The 16,905-nt window shown below is 28.8% G+C and overlaps 4 protein-coding genes across 5 annotated transcripts; all 4 read left to right on the plus strand.

The window, feature by feature from the left end:
• Positions 1-687: 687 nt before the first annotated feature.
• On the plus strand, positions 688-2,818 carry LOC113381980 (RNA-binding protein 47-like). The gene is made up of 9 exons (XM_026620595.1): positions 688-764; positions 831-963; positions 1,093-1,282; positions 1,373-1,636; positions 1,704-1,776; positions 1,850-2,033; positions 2,095-2,152; positions 2,236-2,626; positions 2,693-2,818. The coding sequence occupies exons 1-9, from the start codon at positions 720-722 to the stop codon at positions 2,816-2,818; spliced, it is 1,464 nt and encodes a 487-aa protein (XP_026476380.1). The 5' UTR covers positions 688-719.
• A 596-nt stretch (positions 2,819-3,414) lies between these two features.
• On the plus strand, positions 3,415-4,173 carry LOC113381981 (mediator of RNA polymerase II transcription subunit 9-like). 2 transcript variants are annotated; one of them, XM_026620596.1, is made up of 3 exons: positions 3,442-3,453; positions 3,567-3,695; positions 3,763-4,173. In XM_026620596.1, the coding sequence occupies exons 2-3, from the start codon at positions 3,586-3,588 to the stop codon at positions 4,007-4,009; spliced, it is 357 nt and encodes a 118-aa protein (XP_026476381.1). In that variant the 5' UTR covers positions 3,442-3,453; positions 3,567-3,585; the 3' UTR covers positions 4,010-4,173. The 2 variants fall into 2 exon arrangements, 1 of the variants encoding a protein (XP_026476381.1); XR_003367628.1 differs by lacking the exon at positions 3,567-3,695 and having other exon boundaries at positions 3,415-3,566; positions 3,763-3,904.
• A 7,529-nt stretch (positions 4,174-11,702) lies between these two features.
• LOC113381979 (PAX3- and PAX7-binding protein 1-like) lies at positions 11,703-15,047 on the plus strand. Its single transcript, XM_026620594.1, has 2 exons — positions 11,703-14,332; positions 15,001-15,047. The coding sequence occupies exon 1, from the start codon at positions 11,876-11,878 to the stop codon at positions 14,294-14,296; it is 2,421 nt and encodes an 806-aa protein (XP_026476379.1). The 5' UTR covers positions 11,703-11,875; the 3' UTR covers positions 14,297-14,332; positions 15,001-15,047.
• Positions 15,048-15,252: 205 nt separating this feature from the next.
• LOC113381982 (peroxisomal biogenesis factor 3-like) lies at positions 15,253-16,350 on the plus strand. The gene has a single exon (XM_026620598.1). The coding sequence runs from the start codon at positions 15,253-15,255 to the stop codon at positions 16,279-16,281; it is 1,029 nt and encodes a 342-aa protein (XP_026476383.1). The 3' UTR covers positions 16,282-16,350.
• The last annotated feature ends 555 nt before the right edge of the window (positions 16,351-16,905 follow it).

Consider the following 16,905-nt stretch of genomic DNA (forward strand, 5'->3'; position numbering starts at 1 on the left):
TTTATAATTTAAGATATCCAAAATTGCATCTTAAACTTTTCCTAATTGGTATCGTAAGGGTCGAATTGTATGTATGCATCTTTACTTTGTTGTTTTAAAGGGAAATTTTTAACATATTTCAGAAATATGATATTAAAGCAAGTTGTTTTATATGCTTTAATTCAACGTTAATTTCAAAACGATTGAATGTCTATAAATTGTAATATAATCATAATATACAAATAAGTGTATTCAAAACGCAGTGTAATAATCCACAGATCTTTGACAATTAGGTATTTTATATATACCTTAATATATTTTATATACTATGATATTCTTTATATACTATATATTTTTCAAAATAATTTAATAATATAGTATATATAATAAGTTTAAATAATAGAGCATGATTTTTTTGCGTTTTTATTCAAATTTGGCGCCTAAGTTATATATGGAACCATCTTGGACACTCAGAAGTTGCATGTCAAATTCAGTTTAAGTTTTGATTGGCATTTGACTGTTCTGATATGAAATTCAAAAATGTTAATTAATCTCTATAATTAGTCAATTAAGCTTTATAAATCACTTTAAATTATATTTTTTTCTTGAATAGGTTAAATATTTAAACTATTCAAGTTTTCTTGTTTGTAACTATAACTATTTCAACATTTTAATTTAAGTTAATTTTATATATTTATTCTAGGAAAACTAAGTACATCATTACTAAATTTGACCTTAACATGATGTCTGCATCAGAGAATGAAAATAACAATTCTTGTTTACAAGTAAGTCCATTTCATTATTTTATATTTTTTTAACCTTTTAATACAAGCAAGCAAATTCCATTTCAGGATATCAATGACGATGATGTAACCACAAGACTCATTAACTTAATTAACAAAACTGGATGCCAGATTATTCAAAAAAATGGGCAGAGGTGTTTTGGACCACCTCCTGATTGGACTGGACCAGAACCAGATAGAGGTAAAAAGTTTAAAATCATTTAATTATCGATTACCAATGAAGAATATTGTGTAATGGATGTATTGTTACTCTTGACAAACATGTAATATCATGTCACATAATTATGATAAGTGCAACATTTATTTACAGGATGTGAAGTTTATTTTACAAATATACCGTGCACAGTTTTCGAAGATAAACTTGTTCCAATATTCAGCCAAGTTGGAAAGATTTATGAGTTAAGGCTTATGCTTAACTTTTCTGGATATAATAGGGGCTATGGGTTTGTGAAATTCTCATCTGAGGAAGAAGCTGATGAGGCTATTTTGAAATTAAATAGGTAAGGCTTAATAATGTCTCCACAGAACAAATTGATATTGCATGACTAATGATTTCAAACAACCAGATAATAATATGTTCCATATATAAGGTATCCTTTTGTCGGTTGCAATGGTGGTATGAAAGTCATGAGATCTGCTGATAACAGGCGTTTGTTTTTGGGTCATATTCCACCGTTTGTGACTGCACCAGAAATATTCGATGAATTGGCAGCTCTTGCTGATGGTGTAGTTGAAGTCATATTACCACCTAATGATCGAGATCCTATGCTTAATCGTGGTTATGCATTTGTTGAATTTGAATCGCATAGAAAAGCTGCTATTGCTAGACGTAGCATGCTTCCTGGAGGTGTGCGGTGAGTTATCTAATAATTAATTTGTGACAATTTGGCAATTGTTATCATCTAATGCAAACAATTTCAGATTGTGGAACACATGTCTTTCAATTGGTTGGGCTCAACCTGAATACAATGTTAATAAGAAAATTATGTCCCAGGTTGTATTTTTTCTGAATCTTAATTTCTATTTTTTGTTGTTGCACATTATATAATGATTATTATGATATCTAGGTGAAAGTTCTCTACTTCCAGAATTTGCCGCTTGAAATGACTGAATATGATCTTAAGAAATTAATTTTGCCTATACTTAATAATAATGAAACATTTTTAAATCGCTTAAGGAAAGTCAAATGTTATGCCTTTGCACATTTCGTCTCAAGAGAAGTTGCGCAAGAGGTACTAGAGAAACTTGATGGTGAGTAATATATTATTTTTGAAATATTATATACATTTATTAAAAAATTAATTGTTAACAGGTATCAGGGTTGCACAACGAATCATAAGAATAGAATGGGCTAAACCGGATTCTCCAAGGTAAATATTTTGTTTTGTTTCATTATATATTTTTATGTGCATATTACATAATTAGCACATTATTAGATCAAAATTGTTTTCAGACGTCAAGTAATAGCAGCAAAAAGACTTGAGCAGAAAACTTCTAAACAATTAACTTCACAATCAACAAACATATATTTGAACACAAAGGGAAATAACACTTATGCAAATGATGATTATTTAATCAATGATATGACTAACTTGAGTTTGGAAAATCAGGCTATAACTGTTTTAGATAAGCTCAATTCTAACCACATAGATAAAAATCATCATATACATCAAGAATGGCAAAATTGGAATTGTATGGAACTCTACCAATTTTGTTTTAAATATCCTGAGAGCTTGCACACTTTACAAAAAATATTGACAACATGTCAATCGAAAAACTTATGTGTTCCTGAATTTAGATACATTTACCATCTAGATGGAAATAGATATATGTATAACTGCATGGTTAGTCTTATAACATAGTTTAAAATATTAAAGTAAATTTTAATATATGCAAAATTTATATTTTAGGGATATTTTCCAAAATACCAAGGATTAGACTCTTATTATGCAACAGGAGGGAACTGTTTTGATCTAGAATTTACTTTACTACAAGCTATGCAAGTAATGCTGAAATACTTGCAAAATAATCTATAACAAAATTTTTCTTCTTCACAATAAAAGCAAAACTTGAATATTTTAATGAGATATTTCTAATTTTTGCAAGATAGAATGAATTATTTTATTATTAAGAAATACTCATATTTACTATAATCGTATACTTATAATTATTATAATCGTACTCGTATATGTATTATGTATATTTTTATAGCATGATTTGAAGCAGTATGTTAACTTGACTTTTTAATAGACTTATGTATTTGATCTCATACTATTTTTATACTACATTTATATTAAAATATATATTACTTATATCACTCATAATCAATTGTTTTTATCTGCAAAAATGTAATGGGACTTTTTGCCCATTAAGCGCAAACTTTACGTTACATTAAGGATATTGTGTATGTATACTCCATGCAAAGGCTTTTTCTTAATAATTAAGTATAATTGTGTAATTTTTATTTGGAACGTTTTATGACAATCATTAATTATGGCGCTTAAAAAAAATCAAGTGAAAAGTAAATTATCAGTAAAAAAAAATTTGTATTTGAATTTCTAAAAATTGTTCGTTGTGATTGGCAACACTTGTTATATTACAATACGTACGAATTTCATGTCATTTAGAATCCGTGAGCTGTCGCCTATACTTTTTGACAAGTTTCGATTTGGTATGCATCTTATATATGTTTTTAAATTAATTGATTTAATTTAAGTATTGTAGCTAACATTTCAATTCGCTTCATTTAAAATAATTACTTGCTTATTAATGTCGTTTACAAAGGTTAGTTCTTGTACTTAATATGGAATCAATCTCATCTGAACTGACTGAACCACAAACAAATTCTAATTCATTTACCGTTGATCAAATAGAAATTGACATATTGCCCACTATATATGATATCATACGAAGGTTTGAACTAAACATTAATTATAAACAATCACCTTCATGAGATTTAATCCCTATTGTTTGATTTTAGTGTTGAAAGAGATCCACATGATAGCGCTGGCAAAACCAGAGAATCACAAGATTGCAGTGTGAAGGTATTAGACTTACAAAAGAAGTTAGAAAAAATTCGAAGTCAAGTTACTCAGCTACCTGGAATTGATTATAATAAAGAGGAACAACTTCAATATTTAGAAACACTTAGGAAACAATTAAAACTTAAGCAAGAGCTTTTGCACAAATACAGGACTATGTACACATTTGATTCAATGAAAATATAAATTGTTTAAAATGCCTCTGCGATCTCTCATGAATTATTTGCTGAATAACGAACGTTTAGTTCAGAAGTTGTCTGAATCTTATCCAGTTCGAAGAGCTGCGCAGTTAGCCATTTCGCTAATGTATAGATCAAAATCAATTTTAGGTGACAACACTGAGAAGCTGGCAAATAATCCAATACGAAAATTCTATTTTATTAAATCGTTCATAGACAATGTGAAGGAGGAATACAAAAAACTGCGTGAAATCAGTGATAAAAAACCAAAATAGAAATGAATTACTACTTTTCAATGTTAATAGTTATTTTTATAATGCATTAAATTATAAAACCTAGTGCAGGAACGAAGTACAGATGCAATATTAATTTCATTAATCTACTATTTAATATGTAGTCATTTTTAATATATTGTCTTTGATATATTATAGGCAGCAATAAAAGTATTGAATTGAAGAGTCGTTTTGTGTAGGTAATTGCAATTGATTGTATACTTAAATGCAGTTATATGTGGTGATATAATTTTTTCTTTGTTGGTCTATTTTATTCATTATTTATGAATATAATTTATTTATTTAAAGATTGAACAAATTGATATAATAATTCATTCACATTATCTTTGTTATATTGTACATAATATTTTTTTAAAAATAATACTTTTATATTTTCATGCTTTTTGATATTAAATTCAAAATCTCTTATTTTACTTTCTATATAACTATCTGTAATTATATTCGTATATATCATATCACATATACCATTCTTATCGTTTGATGTCTATTTTCAGAAATGTAAAATTAACACAATCAATTACTTTTTAAATTTAATAAGTTCTCTCTAGTCTTATGAAGAATTGGTGATATTGAAACTTTGCAAATTTTGATTGTTGATCATAACTGTTAACAGACAAGGATTTCTAATAAAAACTATTTACTCAAAGTTCAGATATATTTATTAACTTCTAGAGTATATATATATATATATATATACTATTGAAAAATCAAAAAGCTTTTGTTTTTTTGAATTAAAAACTTCATGTCAAAAACCGTTAAAACGATTTTAGCAATTTATTGCTAATTTGTATAACATATAAACCGAAATATCGGATCGATAAGATGGCGGAAGATGTAGAAGATCCAAAATGTTGCAGTATATGTAATATTGATGTTAATGGAAAAAACATTATTGGATGTGAAGGTGAATGCAAAGGTTGGTTCCACAAAAAGTGTGCGAAAGTTACTAACGAACAATATAAAGTTATCAGCACAAGTAACAATATAAAATGGTTTTGTGACATATGCTCAAAAAAAAATGAGGTAAGATATTCACATGAAAGTAATTTGAAAGAAATAGTAAATGAGCTTAAAACTTTAAAGAATGATATTAAAATAATTAAAGATGCAAGATCTAGTTATGCTACAATATGTAAAAATAATGCCACAGAAAATAATAATAATAAAAATTATAAAAATAAAGACATAATAAACCCAAATATGCCGCCAATAATTGTAAAACCAAAGAATAAACAGAACAGCTATGAAACTAGAAACTATATTGAGAAAAACATAAATCCAAAAAACGTAAAAGCAAAAGTAAGATCAATTAACAACATTAGTAGCGGGGGGTTAATAATTAAGGCCTCAACAATTGAGGAACAAAAACATTAGCAGAACATATGATACAAAAAATTGGAAGCGAATACGAAATATATATAAAGAAACAAAGAAATCCGCGACTTGTTATAACAAATGCTCCAAGGCAATATATGGACGGCACAGAATTGATAAATGAAATGATAGAATATAATTACAATATAAATAACACAGATCAAATTAAACTAATATACCAAAGGAAATCACGAAAAACAGAAAATTGGATTACATATATCGAAACATCGGGCAAAACATACGAAAAATTGTTAGAAAATAATGTAAATCTAGGATGGAGGACAGCTCATATAATAGAAGATTTAAACATAAAAAGATGTTATAACTGTCAGGCATATGGACACAGGGCAGTAGAATGCAAAAACAAGACGTTCTGTGCAAACTGTGCGGATGAGCATAACACAAGAGATTGTAAGAGCAAATCTAAGAAATGCATAAACTGCACAAATGCCAATGTAAAATACAAATCAAATTTTAATACGGTGCATAATGCAAATGAAACGGAATGTTCATGTTATCAACACAGAGCCAAAATGGTAAGAATGTCGACGAATTACAATGGACAAATTCAAGAAAATGAATAAATATAATAGCAATAACAAGAAAATAGAGATTAAGTATTTCAATATAAGAAGCTTAAGAAATAAAATAGATGACTTAGAAATAATTATGCATAAAAATGAAAATTGCCAAATTTTAATATTAACAGAAACTTGGATATACCAAGAAGAAGAAGGATACTTTAATTTAAAAAATTTTAGAGGTTTTTACAACTGCAGAGAAAAGAAAAGAGGAGGAGGAATAGCGATATTTGTAAGAAATGAACTAAACTGTACTGTCATAGAAAATAATAATAAAAATAATATAAACCTCCTGGAAATAGAAGTAACAAATATGAACCCTGTTATAAAGTTTATTGTTATTTACAACCCTCCGAATAATAATAAACAAGATCTGATAAATTTAATAGAAAAAAAAATGGAAGAAAACGGTAAAAATACAATAATAATAGGTGATATGAATTTAGATATAATTCCAAACAATAATATATCAAATTGTTACAAAGATATTATAGAATCATCAGGATACAAAATAATAAATAATATAGATAGCCAATACGCCACAAGGGAGACTCAAAACACTAAATCAATAATTGACCATGTTATATCAAATTATAAAAAGAAGATTAATATAGAAATAGAAGACACAGAAATATCTGATCACAAAATGATAACAGTATTTATACAAAATACGCCGAGAATCAAACCAAAAATGCATAAAATAATTAGATATAGCATAGATTTAGAAGGATTAGAAAAGACAATAACTTGTAAGTTAGACTCTAAAATAGTGGACCAATTAGAGGATTTAATAAAAATTATACAAGATGCAGCAAAAGAAAATAAAATCAAAGAAACAATAAGAGCCAGAGAAGATACCTGGATAACAGAAGAAATTATTAACTTAATGAAATACAGAAACAAATTCTACAATAATTTAAAGAAATGCAATATAAATGAAGTAAGCAAACATAATGCCATAAAAATGAAATATAATAATATAAAAAAAGATATAAAAAATATGATCTACAAAGCAAAAAGACAATACTATTCAGAAGAAACAAAAAAATGTGAAAGTGACTCTCGAAAAATATGGGAACTAATAAATAAAACATTAGGAGGAGGAAAAAATAAAAACGAATATAAAGAAAATATTGAAAAAATACAGCATAAAGATAAAAATATATTTCTTACAGAAAAGGAAGACATTGCGGAGTATCTCAACAAACATTTTGCTGAAATAGGTATGAAACTACAAAAGAAAATGGATCATTGCAACTATAAACCATCAATATCACCTAAAAACAAAATCCAAATTTTTGAATTAACAGATGAGAAAGAAATAAAAAAAATTGTTGAAAATCTGAAAAATAACGCTGCACCTGGCGAAGACAAGATAACAGCAAGAATCACTAAAAAAATAATAAATATAATAGCTCCACTACTTGCTGTTTTAATGAATAGATACATAGAATGTGGTGTATTTCCATCGTGTCTTAAAATGGCTACAATAAAACCAATTTTCAAAACAGGAAACAAAACAGATCCAAATAACTACAGACCTATAACAATAACAAACACATTCTCCAAGATATATGAAAAAGTAATAAAAAAAAGATTACTTGATTTTCTCATTCAAAAAATTGACAAAAATCAATATGGTTTCCTCCCTTCATCAAATACACAAGGTGCCCTAATAGATTTGACTAATACCATCAGTCAGCACCTTGAGGAAAATATGCACACAGTTGCAATTTTTATTGATTTACAAAAAGCTTTCGATACAGTAGATCATGGCATATTACTCAATAAACTAATAGATTTGGGTGTAGAGGGTTTGTCTTACAGCATTATCAAAGATTTCCTCATGAAAAGAGTGGTAAGGACGAAGGTGGGAAATTTCACAAGTGGAGGATGTAACATAACCTGTGGAGTTCCACAAGGTTCTGTATTAGGACCTTTATTGTATCTATTATACACCAATAACCTTAAAGACGCAAAATTAAAGGGAAGATACATATTATATGCAGACGATACAGCGATAGTATATGCGGATAAGGATAAAAAAAGACTCGAAGATATTATAAACACGGACATGAAAATATACACCGAGTGGCTAACTGAAAATAAACTAACAATTAACATAGATAAAACAAAATACATATATTTCAAACATAGAAAAAATACTGAGAACACTAAACTAAAAATTGAAGTAAATAATAGAGCAATAGAGGAAGTGGAAAGCATAAAATACTTAGGACTGATAATAAATGAAAAACTGACATGGACAGACCATATAAACAAAATAAAAAGAAAGATAGGAACATTAACAGGGGCATTGAAAAGGATCCACTCTTTCGGCAAAAAAAATAAAATACTAATTCTTAAAACGCAAATAATACCTATAATTTTATATGGCATAACAACATGGAGCCAAACAACTAAAGCAAACCTAAATGACATACAGAGAATAATGAATAAAGCCATAAAAATAGCATATAATTTACCACATCTAACACCCACCAAATACTTGCAGAGAGAAACAAATAATCATTCACTAAATAACATAATTAAAATAGAGAAATGCAAACTAATACACAAAATGAAATTTAACCGAATTAAAACAAGTGCAACAATAGACACAAATCAAGATATACATGAACACTACACAGACAACACAACAATTTTCACATTGAACGCAATAGAAAAAAGAATTTGAGAGAAAATGTCATATGGAGTGCTACCAAAATATATAACGAATTGCCAGACTATATTAAGATGACCAATGATAATGATAATTTTAAAAGAAAAATAAAGAAGTACTATATGGAAATTGAAGAAAAAGAAGACTGAAGAGTTATATATAGATATTATATTAATGAAATAGATATTATAGTCAAATGAAATGTAAATATTATATGAAAACTGTTTTTCATAATCTCTCATACCAGGCACCTCTGTCTGACTGAGATATGAAAATAATGTATATATGTAAATAAATAAATAAAAAAAAAAAATAATATATATATATATATATTCATTTTTCTTTTAAATAGAAAATGTAGGTGGGCATAATATCATCCACTCTTTCATTATTTTGTTCAGATGCGTTTTCTGAGCATGCTCTGTATTACTATTTTATAATATCACATATCAAAGATATAGTATACCATTTTTCCTAATACAATGGATATTTTTCACGGGTTCATGTTATTTATATACCATCCTTTGTTCTTCTATAAGATATATAATCAGAAATGTTCTATTCATCGTCAGTTTTTATAAAACTCCTTGCGAGTAGTGTACAAGTTAATCAGGATGATTTTAATTCATACAGTAAGTATTATAATTGATAAGTTATTTTTGCTAGATATTATTGCAAAATATTTACTTATTTTTGTTAGTTCTGTACTTTTTTATATTTTATTCCTCCTTGTTTAGGCTCAGATCACCATATTATTGCTGCTAACTATAAATACAGAGATATCACCAAGTGATATGCAAAAACTAAAAAACGATTTTCTACACCGAAAGCATGATTTATTTCAAAAAGCCAATATAGTTTGTCTCCAAAATGATGTCTGTTTCGAATTCACTAAACATGTTGGGGTCACCAATAAAAAACAGTTGCATGATTCAAAAAATTCTCTTCAGGATTTGATTCACAGGAAACTCTACAATTCAGGAGAAAACAAAGATGCAATTAGTACGAGTATGGATAAGGTGATTTTATAGTATATTTTGAAATATTTGTTACATAAGAAGTAATTTTTGTTATTTGAATTTTTAAGGAAAAATCTGCAGATTTTTTGGATTCTGGATTGGTTTCTTCAAAGCGTACAACTTTCCGAACAGTACCCTGCAAATGCCGTACGAAGGTAAACAGAAGTTTTTTTTTATCAGAAACATATTTTTTTTATTAATTTTTATTTAGTATTTATTTTTTCAATATTTTTTATTAACAGACTATAAGACATGATTTGGGAATAGATTATTATCCCAGATATTTCACTTCCGAAATTTGTGATCAGCAGGAATGTTGGAGAGGAGCCCGATGTCGAGAGAAATTCTATGATGTAAGTTAGAAAAATTTACAAATTTATAATTATAATTATTCTATATATTGACTATAATGAACCCTTGACGCGATCTAGAAATTAACAAGCAGTAATTTTAGTAAACTTTTGAAAATAGTTCAGTCATTTAGTAGTTTAATTTCGTTAAACATTCGTAAAAAATCGTTAAAAAACTGATTTTTGACACAATTTTTTTAATATGGCAGCGGCAACGGCAAAAATTCGAGGTCGCAAAGTTGAATTCACATGAAAATCTATGAAATCAGCAATTTTCAAAACAGCTTTTTTTTGCACCAATGATTGAGCTAAATACGTTTCCAATTGAATTTATATCTGAATTTAAACTCTTTTTAAGGTTTATTACATTAGATGAGTTATTAATTATTTTTAATTAATTTTTTTTTATTACAGGTTATAGTGCTCAAACGGAAATCCGGAAGAGATCGACAATCTGCGGACACAAGAATTCAAAAACCTCCACGATCTATTAGAAATACATGGATATCAAAATTTTTTAAAATTGCTGTCGGTTGCCATTGTACATTCTGCTAAATATTACTAAAAAAACAATTATTTTGATCTAATTTATTTAGTTAAAATGTATTTGTTTTTTTATAAAGTAAGAAAATGAAAACATTTATGATTATAAGTATCTGCCATTATACTTTATTAATGAAATTTATATTAAATATCATTTTTGAAAAATGTTGTTGTTTGTGTATGTTGTTTTATATTGATTTTGTCATCAAATATAAATAGAAGAGTATATGAAGGTGCAAAGAAACATCTCAAAGATCGACGAAATTTGATACTTTTGTCCCGAAATAAAGAACAATACAATTCGAAACAATGAGCGAGGGTTGTTTACAAATTATGCGAGCATTAACCCCGTCTATTTTTGCTATTAATACTTTAACGTTTCATATTTCACATTTATTTATTTATTTATGTAAGTTTATTAAAACAAATAATAAACGATTTAATGCAGATCATAACTCTCACTAATAATTAATTTGCAAACCTTGGAAAAGAGCACATCTTGATGCATTCGTGCTATTAATCTTACCTTCCATGCTTTTAATATATATTTTTAAATTATTTTTTTATTTTCAATTAAATTTTTTTGTACGACTTTAAAGCATATTCTTCAAATGTTCATTTGCTCAAATAATTGAAATAAAAAGCAATCAATAACTATTTTTATGTACGTTTCGACACTGTGTGCGTGCCGTCTTTCAGCACATTAAATAATCATAAGTGCTGTGTGTCGGTACCTTTAGATTTTAAGATATCGATATTTTTAAGTTTTCAACCTGATTATCAATGTTTTGTTTTCGTGTTGCACTTTGCTCTATGTCAATCCCGGTATATGTGTCATGTTTTGCTGTCAGTGATTATTTTACGGTAATATAGATTTTAGCGTTATTATTGTACTATATCCTAGTTTATTGTGTATATAATATAGGGTTACAGTATAGAAGTTATAATATTTTGTGTTAGGAGAACGTTATTATATATTGTTTTCCAGGAGCTCGGTAATAATCATTTTTCCATCAAAGAACCTTTAAACATGTCCATGTTTCGAAAACCAAAGAAAACTATCCAACGCCGTGTGTTTTCTGCCGTAGAAGATGAAGAAGAAAGTGATAACAAAGAGTTTTCAGAAAATGTTTCCACGAGTGAGCCTCCAACAGATTCGATAGGTGACTCAACCGAATGTCAATTTGAGAAAAGCAAGAAAAAGAAACATAAGTCAAAGGACAAAGTTAAAGATACAGGTAGAACACTTCTCAGTTTTGATGACGATGGGGAGGATAACGAAGAAGTTTTCAAAGTAAAAAAGTCATCTCACAGCAAAAAGGTTATGCGACAACTTGACCGAGAACGCAAACGTAAAAAGAAACATGTCATTCCTGAAGAACCCACTGGTGACCAGGTCGATGTTCAACAAGACGGCAGAATTAAGATACAAACAGATGACTTAGAGATCATTTTGAAACAGACTGAAATAAAAAACCCTAATTCTAATGATGAAATTTCAGATAAAGAATATTTGTCAGGAGACGAAGAATTTAATGAACCTAGACATCTATTTTCACACCCGTCTACTGTTAAAGATGCCTTGGAAAGAGGCAAAATTCCTGATGCTGCTATGATACATGCAGCTCGTAAAAGACGTCAAGAGGCCAGAGAGTTTGGTGATTTTGTTCCAATAACAACAAAAAGTAATAAAAGTCGTTTGGTACGAGAGGATGGAGATGGAGATGGTTCAGATGAGGATGAAGATAGGGTTGATATGTCTGTAAATGTTCAGAATAAAGATCGTGCAGAACGTTCTGAAAAGTTTTATGAAGCTCAGGATATGCTATATTCTAAGGAAAGTGATCCTGAACTTGATGAATGGGAAAATCAACAAATCAGGAAAGGAGTCACTGGTACTCAAATAGCTAATGCTCAACAAGAAACCTATCAATTTTATCTTCAAGCTCCAGCTGAAGAAGATTGCGGTCTGAAAACATCACAGTTAAGACAAGCTTACGCTAGTGCTGGTATTGCTCCAATCACAGAATCCAAATTACCATCATGCGAAGAAAGAACATTGCAAGAAATTGAAAACAATTTATTAAATCGCATTAAACAAGTGCGTGAAGCACATGCAGCACATGCACAAGATCTTACTCGCCTCTCAGAAGACATAATGAATTTGAAAATTGAAGGTAAAGTAGCTGAAAAGAAAATGCCTGAATATAAACGCCGATTTAAATTCTATCAGGAAATGCGTGCTTATATAGGAGATCTTGTTGAATGTCTAGACGAAAAACTTCCTTGCATTGTTAGTTGTGAGCAGAGATATTCAAAATATCAACAAAATGAAATGATGTTTCTTGTTGAGAGGAGGAGACAAGATGTATCAGATCAAGTAAGTGCTGATAAAGTACGGAATAATTCAGATGAAAAATTTATGCAAAGGTGCGCTGAACGCGAGGGCAGACGAGCTCGTAGACGAAGAGCGCGTGAAAAGTGCGGGATACAGCAATCTCATGTGGAAGGAATGTCCAGTGATGATGAGATTCCAGATCAGCGAGAATTGGAAAATCGACAACAATTAGAAATTATCCTCTCAGATGTTTCTCAAATATTTGCTGATGCTTGTAAAGAGTTTGCATCTTTGAAAAGTGTTTTGGAATGCTTTGAAGAATGGCTTCGGGAAGATCCAGAAACATATGAGGATTCTTATGTAACACTATGTATTCCTAAAGTTATAAGTCCTTATATAAGACTAGAATTAGTTGGTTGGAATCCACTTAAAAATACACATGATATAGAAAAAATGGAATGGTACAACATTCTGGCTTTGTTTGGATCACAAAGTGAAAACTCAGAAGTAGAACATAATGATCTCAATATGCTGATACCGATGGTTGTTGTTAAAATCATCTTGCCAAAACTTGTTGATATAATTGAATTATGGGATCCACTTTCATCTTCTCAAACATTAAAAGTTGTATCACTGATGACAAAACTTTGCAAGGACTATCCAAATCTTACTCCTTCTTGTAAAGCTTTAAATCGGGTCTTTGAGGTGATCATAGAACGAATAAAATGGGCTATAGATCACGATGTTTACATACCTTTAGTTCCAAAGCAAAATGAATTCTCTCAAAGGCAGTTTGCATCGGGAGTGAAACTGTTGCACAACATTTTGTCTTTTCAGGGAGTGATAGTTGATAGTAAACTAATGAATTTAGCATTTGATCTGCTATTGAATCGTTACTTAATTCCTATAATTCGTATTTGCAAGGCTGCAGATGCTGCAGAGAAATTGAAATGTGTTACTAATACTTTACCTCGAATATGGTTGCAGAGAACTGAGCTTGCTCAGTTCGAGCCTATTAAACAGTGTGCAACAAATGTAGCTCGGCAGCTGAGCAAATCTGAAACACAAGCTGTAGAAACTATAAATCATATAATGAAGACTCTAAATGTTTAAAATTTTTGTGACATGATCATCAAAATTTTTACTGCGGTTGGTATTTGTTATTCAGACTTTGTAGAGTATGTTATATGAAGGATTTTGAAATGTGTTTTGAGGCATGATTGTTGTTCCTCTTGCTCCAAAATTTATTAAGGATTCCAAATTTTATATATTATATTTATAAATGTACCATAATAGTAGTATTGATGTTACAGATATCAAAGGAATTGAATATTTCTTCTTGATTTTTCTTATTTTATTTAAGGGGTTATTCTGGTCACAGTTTTAAAGGCAAAGAAACAAAATCTCCCTTAAATGAATATAAATAAAATCAACATACTTGTTAACCAATTGTTACTGATTTTTATCATGTAATAATTGTGTTTGAAGATCTTCATGTAATTAAAATTAACATACATTCATTGACTGCTTGCATTTTTTTTTACTTTTTTGCGTTGATGCTGGTACGCATACAACGACAGATCTCTATTCACATACACGAGGACTAATCACAATCGACCCGTATAGAAATGTTTTCATCGAGGGCCGTAACGCACTTCCGTTGCATTTGTACGGATTTACATCCTAGTCGCGCCTAAAGAAGTTTTACTTAAAAAATTAAGCTCATTATTTATATACCATATTGTCAATTATAGTTAGTGCTATTTGAATTATATTGCATTATTGCATACATATAATTTTTTTTTCTTTTGTTTCAGGTGTATGATAAGTTGTTTAATTTTATCAACATAGAATATCGACTGGCATCTAATGTTTGATACATTACAATTTTGACTCTAAATGGAAATCAGATATATTTATCTAATATACCTTTGATGTGAAAGTAATTCAGTTAAATAATTCTATATATTATAAGACTTCATAAATAAGTGTAGTAGATGTAAAGTTGTAGCAGCACTAAACTAACTCTGAATATCATAAATATTTTCAAAAAACAATATCTTTTTAAAATGATTTCAAAAATTTCTCGCTTTTTTGTGCGCAATAAAAACAAACTAATAATCACTGGTTGTGTGGTTGGAGGTGCCATTCTGGCCACAAGATATGCTCATCGAAAGCTGCGTGCTTGGCAAGAGAAACAGAGTTTAGAGTTCATAGAACGAACCAAGCAGTCCCAACATTTTGATGGTACCGAACTCACTTGCAATCAAACTATTATGTCTTTAGCTCCTCAGTTATGTGAAGCAGTATGCAAATGTGTTATGACTGAAGACATAATAGTAGAACTAAAAACTAATCCAGACAACAAAGTTAAATTGTGGTCTGATTTGAAAATTCGTGCTTTTTCTAAAGTTGCAAGTTTAGTTTATACTTCTTCCGTATTTGTTGTAACATTGCGTGTTCAGTTGAGCTTACTAGGTGGCTATGTTTATAAAGATTCAAAAAATGGGACTTGCAATGTTGATCGTGACATGCAAGCGCGTTATTTGTCTTTATGCCATAATCTATTAGGAGAAGGTGTAAGAGGAATATGTAAAATTATTGAAGATAATGTGAGGGGAGTACTCGAAAACATACCCTTAACAAAAAAACTCAGTATATCAGACATTGAGCAAATATTTTGGTCAGTGCAGGCCGCTGTAGCAAAGGACCCGCGGAATCCTCTAGCTGATATAAGCAAATTTGTTCTTCCTACAACGGATATGAATTCACCTTTATTTTCAACCATGATAGCAGAGACTAGGGATCTTCTAGAGACAGAAGATGTAAAATCTTTATTGACTCTTGGAGTGAGTCAGGGATTTGCAACAATGATGGATCACATTGCTGAGAACTTTATACCTGAGGAGAAAATTGTTGAAGTTGAATTAAAAAATGAGTTTGTTAATATGAATAAATTACAAATACCAATGGCAAAGATGATACCCATTGTAAACGGTCTTGTAGGTAAAACCTCAGAAGTGTTAGTAGAGAAACTAATTGCTATTGATAGAATAAAGGTATTAGGGGCTAATGTTTATGAAACTTTTTGTCATTAAATACAACAAATGCAAATGTTTAATTATATTTTATTTTATTTATAAGGTGGGAAACTCTCAAATCTTTAATGTATGGGATTTAAATACACATGTATATAAATATATATGGTTAAAACATTTCATATATATATAATATATATTTATATATATATTATTATTATATATATATATATATATATATATACGCATATGTGTGTGTATTATTTTTTTGCTATGTTAATCAGCTGAAGTATTTTAATAGGTATTGAATAAGGAATAATGTACTTACTCTAGAATGTAAATTGTATTTTTAGTAAGTGACCTTATAAATGAAACATAAATCAACATTTATCCAATGTATATAAAACTGTAAATATTAAAAAAACTAATACTAAATTTGTCATTATACCAAATATATAAATATGTTTTCATAATTACATTGTAAATGAATTACTATATAATTCTATTTGTATTGTAAACGTTGTCATGCTCAAGTTTGAAATGAATTATTTATTATAATTATTTTATGAATATACTTTGTAAAACACATGACATGCTCTTGTTTTGATACTTTGTATGTTAATAGAACAAATAATCGAAAAATAATAGTTATTTTATAAGCTTAATTGTTTATTTATATACTAT

Source organism: Ctenocephalides felis, unplaced genomic scaffold (genome assembly GCF_003426905.1).
Source record: "Ctenocephalides felis isolate EL2017-DRISC unplaced genomic scaffold, ASM342690v1 CF-g0.4_SCAFFOLD_03237, whole genome shotgun sequence".
Lineage (NCBI taxonomy): Eukaryota > Metazoa > Arthropoda > Insecta > Siphonaptera > Pulicidae > Ctenocephalides > Ctenocephalides felis.